An 11,741-nucleotide genomic window follows, 5' to 3' on the forward strand; every position below is an offset into this window, starting at 1 on the left:
GTTGCCGTGGAGACTCCTTACATAACTATAGAAGGCATTGTGGCCGTCTTTACTATCTGCTACAGTTCTATTTTCATAGCTAGCTTTGGAAGATTTGATGAGGGATCTCAACTTTTTGTTGAGGCTGATAAGGGAGTTCTGCATCAGTTTCCTCCTTCTGTTGTAGAGTTTGTTTATGACAGGAGACCAGATTGGCTTCCTTTTTTTGGAGGAGAGCGTCTTGGTTCTATTGGGTATGGCAAGATCCATGCATTTGTGTACGTGTTTGTACAGTGCGGTCATGCATCTATTCTCTATTTGCATGGGTGCCGTGAAGTTAGCCACCTCTGTTTTAGGAGCCCAAAGTTAACTTTAGAGAAGTTTTTCATGGTGGTTTCCTTTGTGGGGGGGGGGGGGGCTTGATATCCAAGGTGATTAGTTTGTGGTCAGATCTTACCAGGGAGGAGTTGACTGTTGGTGTAGAGCAGTGGTCGCCCATGTTGATAATGACTAGGTCAAGGATATTGCTACCTCTAGTGGCAGTAAGAACGAGCTGGTCCAGGGCATTGGATTTAATGAATTCCAGGAAACTTTGGGCAAGTGTATTTGTACATGAGTAGCTTTCTCAGTTAATCGAGGGGTAGTTGACGTCACCCAGTATGAGGGTGTTAGGTTGGACCCTAATATACTCCAGGGTGCTTAGGAATGTGGAGTGTGAGTCTTGGGACATGGTTGGGTGCCTTATAGCAGGCTATGACCTGAATCGCTGTCTTACCCAATGTTAGCTGCACCTCAAGTATCTCAGATGCGTTATGTTGGGCTACCAGTCTGGAGGTGTGCACAGCCTTTATAAATATAGAAACATCACTGCCTTTGGAGCTTCGGTCCAAGTTCTGGGGCCGAAAGGTGTGGAATGAGTTGTTGGCTGGTAGTGCAGGGGTTCTTTCTGCTGTCTTGAACCAGGTCTCTGTTACGGCACAAATATCGATGTTCTCCATTTAAAGGAGTGCTTCGAGCAAATGCATTTTGAGATTTATACTTCTAGCATTGGGGAGCATGACCCTCAGATTGCATTTGTTTGTAGCTGTTACAGTGATAATTTGGTCTTTGGAACACTTACTAAAAAAAGGCACTGTAGGGGTGGCAAGACCTTTGGCCAGTATCTGGAAGCCCAGGGGTGACAGATGCAGGCCATCTCTGGCAAAGCATTGAGGTCCGTCAGTCATGTCATCCCAGGAAGACAGATACTGGATCCCCTTAGAATGACACCAGAAACTTAGCCAATTGTTGAAATCAATAATTTTTTGTTTGTACTGTGTTATTCTGGGTGATGGTAGGATGCGGCTCAGGGCTAGGGTCATACCCACCTGGGCTATATAATTCGAGAGCTCCTCCATGTCTCTCTTCATGTAGTCCAGGGAGGTATGTCTCAGGTCATTCACGCCCACATGTACAATGACAGAGTCATATTTGTACTTGTTGAGGGACCTGAGTGCGTATCTTATGTGGTGGATCCTGGTGCCTGACAGGCAGCTGACTGTTGCTTTCTCCTTATTCAACTTAGTAAGTGGGACATCAGTGTGCCTCACTGTCGAGTCACCTATGACTAGTGTGTTGGGCGTGCTGTTTTGTCTTAGGGCCTTTGGTTGAGTGGCACACTGTTTAGGAGAGTTATGAGTCTCATGATTAGTGTTGTGTTGTGGTGGTCAAGTGTATTTCTGCCTTGGTGGTCTCTGCTGTTTGGGTAGATTTTTATTGAAAGCCTCCACGAAAGTGGGTGTGTGGTTTGTATTTTTATGTGAAGGCAGTGCCGGTGTGTGTTCTGAAGGGTTATGTGTTCCATGTGGTGTGGTGCAAGTGTTGACCTTCTCCTCTTGACCAGTTATTCCGGTCTTGGCTGGAGAGTACGTGGCTTGCAGTTTGGCTGTATAAGTGCATCTCTCGCAAGTCTGAGTGTTGGGAGGTAAGAGGAGAGGGTTGTCTGTGTACATGAGGTAGTTGCTACATTGCCTCAGGATGCCCAAGTTCACCAGGTTGATAGGAGAAAGCACAGGGAACTGACCTTTAGACATGCCTGGAAGGATAAGTACTGGAGCTGTTTCCTTGTAGAACGTTTAGTGCTGGTAGCACTTTTGTGTGCTACAATAATTGCTACAAGAAGTCTGGTAAAGTGCTAGACTAATAAGCTAGTAAAAGTGTTGGAGAGGAGAGAACTAGCAGATCTAAGGGAAAAATTGAACAGCAGACTTTTTGGTACCGCTCAGAAGCTTACAAACAGCCTTCTAAACAGCAAATCTGTATTAGGCCTAGACTAGTTACAGGAAAGGTGGGAAACGAGCACAAACATGGCTTTTAAACTTTAAGTATTAAGTTTAAATAACAGCTCTTCATTTGATGGTTTTAATTACGTGGTTGGTGACTTGGGAGGATAGGAGATCTTGTAAGCATTTGGGACTAAGACTATGCATGGCATGTTAGGTTAACAGTATGATTTTGAAAACTGAACTAACTACAACAGGGAACCAGTGCAAAATTCATAGCAGAGTAATGTGGCTGATGTAAGAAGCACCAGTAAATACCCTTGCTGTAAATTCCTTTTCCACTGAAAGTGTCAAGGTCACTGTAAGTAAGCCAGAGGTAAAGCACATTACTTAAAACATGAAGAAAGCAGTGAATGAACCACCATAGGAAGATGTTCTTCGTGTTTCACTGTTGCAGTCATCTCACTTGGGTTATCCTGCCAGGGGTAGCCCTCAGTCGGCCTGAATACCAGAGGCTTAGTATTTCTGCGTCAGTTACTGTCGCTCCAGTACTTGACGTCAAGTTGTCAGAGGTATAAAAACAGGCAGCCATCACCATTACATCAGTCTTTCTTGCCAAGGAGCCCGAAGCAGAAGCAGTTCACATGAGTGCCGGTCGACCGCTACCTGAGTTTTTGTTTCCAAAATTGAATCATTTTGAAGCCTTCTAAATCTAAGTACTCCATTGGGAATACTTTTTTCTTGCTCTAAACGATGTCAGAAAAAGTTAACAATTGTCTCTGCTGTGGAAAGAAAATACCACACCGAGATCTCCATTCTTACTGCATCACCTGTTTAGGCCCAGACCACAACGTACCTCGCTGTCAGTTTTGTGCATTTGTTCAATACCCGAAGTATTTGTCGTCGGGTCATTATTGTAGCTAAATACTTTTGTTCTCGATCTCCGTATTCCGAAATGGATTCGGTAAGCCATCTGACTACGGATCTTCTGAAAAAATGTAAGGATAAAAATAAAGACCGCACAGGTCCAAAACTGCCGACGACGCTTCCGTTAAGCTGGTCACCAGTTCAGCGATACTCAGTGTGGTGCTTTCGTAGCCCCTGATACCTGATTCGATGTTTTCGCAGGCCGCTACCGAGACCCGTTCAGAGTCCGGTATGCCGCGAGACTCTTCTTTGACTATGGAACCTGCGGATGTCTCTACCTTGGATGGGTCCAGAGCCGCTGTGCAGGCACCGGCTTCTGAGGAAGCTCTTCATCCTACCAATATTCGACGCAAACCAATTACTTCTTTCGCGTCTTCAGTTCTTTCTAAAATTACGGACTTTCTAAGGCCAAGAGTATGAGCTATGCCTAAAAAACCGATAACCCAGTTTTGAGCGCCTGCTTCCTTGCCACAGTCCCAGATGCTTAAAATGGCAGAAGACCTGCTCAAGCTGATAAGGGGAAGCCAGACTTCCCTGTTAAATGAAAAAGAGACTTGTCCCCAGCAGCTTTATCTGACCAAGAGTCCAATGATTCTGAGGTTTCTGATTATGAAGACATGCCCTTATCTGCCTATAAGGATTCAGATGCAGAGGAATCCATTCCTTCTGCCTCCCCTCCAGAGGAGTTTTCTTTTGATGAAACCCTTCATATTTTGAGAGAGCATTTCCATTGGGAATGCCAGGATTATCTTCAGTCCAAAAAGAGACTCAGGGAATTTTTAGAGTTGCCACAGCACAGACCCTTAGCTATCCCTCCTGTTCTGGATGTTGTGGACGATGTCTTTATGGAATCCAGTCTTACTCATGACACTTTACCCCCTGCTCCAAGGAAACTGGACAGGTACTACAGAGTCCCTGACTCTCACAAATTTCTCTTCAAAAATCCTACTGCAGACCCAGAGGTCATCTCCCAAGGACCTAAAGGAATAAAAGCAACTACAGCTAAGAATCCCACCCCCTCAGACAGGGATTCCCAAGCTTTGGACAGATGGGGTAAAAAAGTATACACCTCTGAAACTCTTGCCATTAGAGCATTAAATTGACAGCTCCACTTGCTAAAATACCAGCAACATACTATGGAACTTATTAGCAAAAGTTATCTACCTTTCCTGACTGTGCAGAAAATAAAGAATTACAGGAGCTTATGCATTCTGCAAGCCAAATTAGCAAGCATACCTTGCAATGTGGGTTTGATGCCCTAGATGCAGCTTGCAGGGCAGCAGTCACAGGTTCTGTACTTAGAAGGCATGCCTGGCTTAAGGAACAGACCTTGCCAGACCATGTCAAATCAAAATTATTGGACGTGGACGCTCCTCTGAACAAAGACAATCTGTTTGGCACCAAAGCAGAAGAGGTTTTAAAACAAATGGATGAAAAAGCTAAGTCTATGCAGACAGTCAAATATTTTTTGCAAGTGCAGCCTCCAAGATTTAGTAGGCATTGCCCCTCAAAACATTGGTCCTTTCCAGCACCCTCAAGGACATCTCAAACTAGACCCAGGGGAAACAGACCCCCTAGATTACAGTCTCAGGGTATGCAGAGACCTAAGCAGGGAATGCTAAGCCACCCCCTTACGGAAATAATTCACAATGACTTCTCAACTCCACCCCTCACCTCTGCCCAATTTCTCGTGCCCGTAGGAGGAACCAAAGATCGATGGGTCCTCAACATAGTATCCCAGGGATACAAGTTTTATTTCCACACACTGCCAACCCCAAAAGGGTTCCCAGATCTTCCTCCAAACCAGTGGGCAGAGGCACAAAACCAAGCTCATTCCCTGCTTGTCCATAAGGGCAATTCAGCCTGTTCCTGCAGAACAGATAGGCCAAGGTTTTTATTCCATACTTTTTCTGGTACCTAGAAAAGAGGGCACCTGGCACCCAATCTTAGATCTATCCATTCTAAACACTTTCCTGGTGGTACCAAAATTCAATTTGCTCACCCTACAACAGCTTCTCCCTATGCTGTCCAAAGATGCTTGGTTAGCCACCCTAGACCTAAAGGAGGCCTATCTGCACATCCCAATAAGGGACCCCAGCAGGAAATATCTACGTTTCAGAGCAGGATATTTGCATTATCAGTTCTCTGCACTTCCCTTTGGCTTATCCACTGCTCCCAGAGTTTTCACAAAATGCCTGACTCCAGCCATTGCCTATTGCAGACAGAGAAATATTCAAATTTACCCCTACTTGGATGATTGCCTAATTCACGCAGACAGTCGGGAAAAGCTGTTGCAGCATCTGACATTTGTAAAGGGCCTTCTAACCTCCCTGGGGTACACTATCAACAAAAATAAATCCAGACTGTTCCCCAGTCAAAAAATTGTATTCCTGGGAGCAAGCTTGGACACAGCATCCCAGATGGCATAACCTTACTCAAGAAAAACAAGCCTATCTGACAGGCTACTTTGCTCAAATGACCACCAGAACCCAGCTGTCTGCAAGGAAAATCCTGCAGGCTCTAGGGTTCATGGCCTCCTGCATTCTACTAATTCCATATGCCAGACTGCATATGAGGAAACTAGTATTTGGTGCCAACATTCACAGGACCTGGAAAGAGTCATACCCAAGATACCTTGTCTAAGGAAAGAGTTCCTTTGTTGTGCAGCAGCATGCAACCACAGCAAGGGGCTTCCCTTTACACAACCCCAAACCACCCAGACCCTAACCACAGATGCATCAGATTATGCCTGGGGGCACATCTGGACTGCAGGTGCATTCAGGGCCACTGGAACCCAAATCAAATTCCTCTGCACATCAGCCAAAAAGAGATGCTATAGCTGTTCAACATGCTCTGACAGCTTTCAGATCACTACACTCACCAGGGTCCTTACTAATAAAAACCGACAACACCACAGTGATGTGGTACATAAACAAGCAGGGGGGGAACCCACTCTTACCCACGCTGCAGGCTAGCCATGACCCTGTGGAACACGACCTCAGCCATGCATATTCACCTGCAAGCTCAATTCCTGCCAGGCAACCAAAACTCTCTGGCAGACAACTTAAGCAGAAATCTTCTAGACCCACATGAGTGGTAATTAAACCACACCACCTTCAACCTTGTGACCCAGAAATGGGGTAATCCGAAGGTAGACCTATTTGCCTCACCCTACAACCACCAGCTCAGCAAATTCTGCACCAGGGTACCTCACAGCAAGGCCTGGAAAGTGGATGCCCCAGCGTTTCAGTGGGCAAACCTCTCAGTCTATGCATTTCCCTCTCTACCTCTTCTTACAAAAGTGTTACTCAAGATAAGTGAGGAAAGACCAAGGGCAATCCTGATTGCCCCAGACTCACCACGCCAACACTGGTACCCACTACTATGCAGTGTGTCACAATTGCCTCCATGGCACCAACCCCAAATCCCTACTCTCCTGACTCAGCAGGAGGGACAGTTCTTGCATCCACAGTTGCAGATCTTAAACCTTGCAGCCTGGCTTATCCCTTGATTTTTTCCCCAGTGGCCAGCCTGAGCAAGCAGGTGCTGGATGTCATACGTGAAGTCAGACAACCCAGTACAAGGAAATTGTATGTTGACAAGTGGAAAAGGTATTGTTCCTGGATTCACACTAAAGGAGCAGATACACCACAGCCCTCCTTGCCTCTAATCCTGGATTACCTAGCAGACCTACTCCACAGAGGCCTCTCCTTCTCTTCCATCAAGTTCCATACCTCTGCCATCTGTGCTCATTACAGCACTGAGCAACCTCCCTTCTCTCACCCTCTCATCAAGCAGTTCCTGAGAGGAGCTAACAACTTAAGGCCACCAAGAAGAGTCCCCACCCCTGCTTGGGACCTTAACTTTGTGCTGGAAAAGCTTGTGCTACCCCCCCCCTCCTTCAGCCTGCAGCATCAGCAGAGTTAAAATTCCTCTCTTGGAAAACAGCCTTGCTTCTGGCCATCACTTCAGCTAGAAGAGTGTCTGAGCTGCAAGCACTTATGGCTGTGGAACCCTTCATTATTTTTCATGCTGACAGGGTCTCTCTCAGGACTAACCCAAATTTCATGCCTAAAGTGGTGTCCAGTGTGGCTCTCAACCAATCTGTCCATTTGCCCACCTTTTTCCCTAATCCTCAAAATAAGGGGGAAAGGATCCTGCACTCTTTAGTTGTGCACAGACAACTCAGATTCTTCCTTGATGGGACTAAGCCCTTTAGGAAATCTGACCAGTTACTAGTAAGCTTTGCACCACGGGCAGAGGGCAAAGCCATATCAAAACAAACCATCTCCAAATGGATAGCACACTGTATCCATTTCTGTTACAAATACCATGGGAAACCAACCCCTCAGGGGGTCAGAACGCATTCCACTAGGGCACCTTCAACCTCTACAGCCTTTCTCAGAGGAGTCCCTACCAGAGACATTCTGGAAGCTGCTACTTGGAATTCTGTTCATACCTTCACCAAGCATTACCACCTGCCTATTTTCTTCAAATCCAGGGCGGGCTTTGCAACAGCAGTCCTGCAGGGCCTACTAGCCAGCCCCAACTCTTCTTGACTGCTTCCACCCATTCTTCTTGACTGCTTCCACCCATTCTTCAGCTTTGGGAATCGACCCGTGTGTGATGACTGCAACAGTCAAACACGAAGAACATAGTACAGTTGTGTACACTTACCATAAATGTAGATGTTCGAGTGTATTCACTGTTGCAGTCCTGGTTTCCCACCCTCCAGCTCCCTTGTATCTCTCTCTCTCTCTTCCTGACTCCTTACAAGACTATTGGTATTTACTTTTTACTGGCAGTGTGTTTCCACAATACATTAGCTCCCTGTTTGGGGGCTGCTGACATTTGGGGCAAGAAAAACTGATGTAATGACGTCGGCTGCCTGTTTTTATACCTCTGACCTGACGTCAGTACTGGAGCAACAGCAACCAACGCATAAATACTAAGCCTCTGGTATTCGGGCTGACTGAGGGCTACCCCTGGCAGGATAACCCAAGTGAGATGACTGCAACAGTGAATACACTTGAACATCTACATTTATGGTAAGTGTACACAACTGTACTTTCCATGGATAGAATTATGTTTCTGATCTGGAAGATGCTTTTCAAATGATAACGAGATGAGATGACTTGACAACAGCCTGCACTTAGTTGTCAGGGAAACATTACTCCCAAACTGAACATGTACAGTGCAAGCCACAGCCTCTTCTCCAGGTAGAAGATGAGAGGAAAAAGCAAGATGGACCAGGGACAGATGCAGAATTGCTTGTACTAGTAATTTTGATGAGTTTCATTTGCACCAGCTAGCTTCTGTCCAAGGTTGTATTATCTTTAAACCAACTAGATTCCATCCACAGTTGTGTTGCAGTCATGCATTCATCGAGGATAATAAGATCAGGCACATGCTCCTAAGGAAAGGAAGTTATAGCTGCATATCATCACCTTAACCATGATATTGAATGCCTCTACTTTTATATCTGTTAAAGACAGAATGTACACTGTGAGAAAATGATAGACCAAGGAATGAGTTCTCAAGCATTTTGCAATCAGATGGGTACATACAGCACATGAATTAGCATTTGATACCACCTGCTAAGAGAGGCCAAAAGGGTAAGAGGTAGCCACTCAATTACTGTAGAGGCAAGGCCACAGTTAATGCAACACTGCTCGAGCAAACTTTTATATGTGGTGTCAAAGTAGCTGAGCGATCAATGCAACACAAGACCACTCTAATGAGCAAACTCACTGCTATTCTGAACTCTGAAACCTGTCTGATATAGATCTTGGAAGTCATGGTAAGTCTGACATGAATAAATCTATACACACATCACTTTTTTCAGTAAATCTACTAACAAAAAGGTGTTAATGATTGGATGGAAATGACCAAATATACTGGGTATAAAGAAGGATCCTTCAGGAAAGGGTTAGTAAGTAAAGTCTCTTTAAAACATGATGGAAATCCAGGATTACAGGAAAAACCTGAACAGTTTTAGAAAATTACTGGCACAAAGAATCAAGACTATTGAATAAATCTTATTTCAGAGTCTAGGCCTCAGTGAGAGGTGGGCTGAAGTGCCTGTTTTCAGTTCACTTGCTCCAAGACGTCACCAAGATGATTGTAGTTTGAAAACCTGGGAAGAGTGGATCTAGTTTTTCATCTCTACCTGCAAAGTATGTTTTTTGTAGTAGCCCATTTTTAGCCACTAGCAACAACAAAAGCCTTATGTTCAGATGACCTACAATGCTAAGGAGAAGCTCTTCAACCATGGACAAAGAAATACTTCTGGTTTCATCATTAATTAGCCTCACCTATCTTGGGCAGCTTTTTTGTGGGTCTGCATTAACTACACTTCCATTGTCATACATGATGGCCATGTGGCCATCAAAGGATATCATGTTCTGTATGAGAATGCCAATCATGGTTAATGCACAAAAAAAACAAAATACGGTGTAGGTGCCCCAGCCTCACCCTATATGTCCTGCCTATTGATAGCCACCCCCAAGGTTGCACAACCAGTAAACAGTAGTAAAAAACCTGGATCTCATATTTGTCCTAACTGTTCCTTCATGATTTGGTGGAAGATGCACATCTGGCTCACTTTGGACTGCTGAAACAGTTTCTGAATGATTTATTTTATCTCCAGCCTCTAATGGAGAGCCTGTCTGTGATTTGTTTACTCAGCGTAATTTTTGATGTGATGTCACATCATCATTTTAAAATGGCTGATTTAGTAAAATTTAACTTTGTGCCCTGAAAGATGATTGCCGTCTTATTGTCTAGTTAGTTTTTCAGATTCATAGTTGATGTATATGAGGAGCCTTACCTTGTCTTCCATAAGGACTAGGCTTCTGTCTCTTTCTTAGTTTCTCTGTGTTCCTGGTCACTCAGCAAGTCCATCTTCCAGCTTTGCTTCTGTACTGAAACAGGTGATTGTATCTTCATACCTTTAAGTGTTCATTATCTATTACCATACCCTTAGCATTCGTTATCTGTAATGGGTTTATATTGCTTGAGTCCCTTAGCACAAGCAGATTCCATGGTCGTAAAAGAGAAGGTTTGGAGTTACTAAATAAATCCAGTTCATACAGTTTGTAAATAGGTCCTTTACCAAAGCATTGACTGGGCATTTCACAACAGAAAAGATTGCCTCTGTTGCACATTTCAGGACTTTATTCATGTGCCATGACAATCTGGTTGTTACTGAATACTTTTACCAGGCAGTGTAGGCTGGACTTCACTTTTGCAGTACAGCATCTTTCAAAAAGGGTATCTTTCAGGCTAATAGGTTCATTCATCTTGCTTTAGGGTTGTTCTTGGAGTACTCCATGAGATTCTGAATGTACAAATCTTCATTTTTAAATTGTTGTAATTTTTCAGTAATGTACTTACTGTATTTGTTGCATAGCCTATGCTTGTAATCTGCTTCATATTTTATGTATATTCTTGCCTGTGTATGTGTGTGCCATTTTGAGTGTGTGTGTATAACTTTGGGTTGTGCCTGAAAATAGTCCATTTTGGTAAGTATACTACCATGATTAAGAAATTCATAAACATTTTGCTCAAGGTTTGCATGCACTGCAGACAGCTCTTCCAAGTTAGGTGTAGCAGGTGAGTGAGTACTCACCGTATTGTTTTTTCTTTACAAGGTAAATCTTGTAAATTATCATTGACTCTGAACTGGTCAGCGAATCTGTTTCCTTGTAAGTACAATCATCTACTCAGTTGTAAATGTGTGTGCCCTGAGCATGGGATTATAGGTTTTTAAGTTGGGCTGTGTCAGTTTCTCTTATGGTCATATTTTTACACAAAACTGGTCTAGCAGTGTTCATTTTACGTAAGCCTTGTAGGGAATGCTAGTTCTGATGACGCAACACTTGACTTTGTAGATGTGGGCACAGTACGTTTTGCCAGGTAATTAGTGAACATATTCCCATATGGGGAGTATTTCTAATAACTGCTCTCTTCTGTCTTGTTTGGGTTATTTGGCTTTAAAAATGCTCAAATTGTGTAGAACTGATGGTGTGCCACCTTAAGATATGTAATGATATACTTCTGTTGAGTAGTTCTATTACTTACATTTCATGTGTTGTCATTTATGGTCCATAACATATAAACCACTGACATATAACATACTTCAGAAGATCTCTGTGGTATTGTAATAAAAAAGACGTAGAGGAAATCATTCTCGGAGAATTGCATTTGAATGATTAAATGAAATATTAAAAAAATAAAAATGCAGTTTTCTCTAAAGGTATAAAAGCTAAAGGGGACAGAGTAAGTTAACCTGCTTTCTCCAGATCTGAGGTGTCCATGATTATAAACAAGTGAATGAATTTGGAGGTAGTGGGGAAAGGACACAAAGCTCATGGCAACAGAAGAAAGTACATGCAAACTGTAAATTTTAAACTTACCTTTTGTTTATCTTTCTTTTAAGGTTAACTGCAACGGCTTCACAATTGAAGATGAAGAACTTACCCATTTGGGCTCAGCCATATTTCCAGAGTAAGATTGACAATTATTTGAGTATTATGAAGTACACCTGCAATGAAATTATGATCTTGTGTGTGT

The 11,741-nt window shown here is 43.6% G+C and overlaps 1 protein-coding gene across 1 annotated transcript in view; it reads left to right on the forward strand.

Moving 5' to 3' along the window:
• Positions 1-11,741, forward strand: part of SMYD2 (SET and MYND domain containing 2) — a 762,982-nt gene that overhangs the window by 422,413 nt on the left and 328,828 nt on the right. The window contains exon 6 of the mRNA XM_044061287.1: positions 11,608-11,675. Within this exon, the coding sequence (XP_043917222.1) occupies positions 11,608-11,675 (68 nt within the window). The remainder of the gene's footprint in view (positions 1-11,607; positions 11,676-11,741) is intronic.

The sequence above is a fragment of the Protopterus annectens genome, chromosome 1.part0, assembly GCF_019279795.1.
Source record: "Protopterus annectens isolate FY-2018-M chromosome 1.part0, PAN1.0, whole genome shotgun sequence".
NCBI classification, from domain to species: domain Eukaryota; kingdom Metazoa; phylum Chordata; order Ceratodontiformes; family Protopteridae; genus Protopterus; species Protopterus annectens.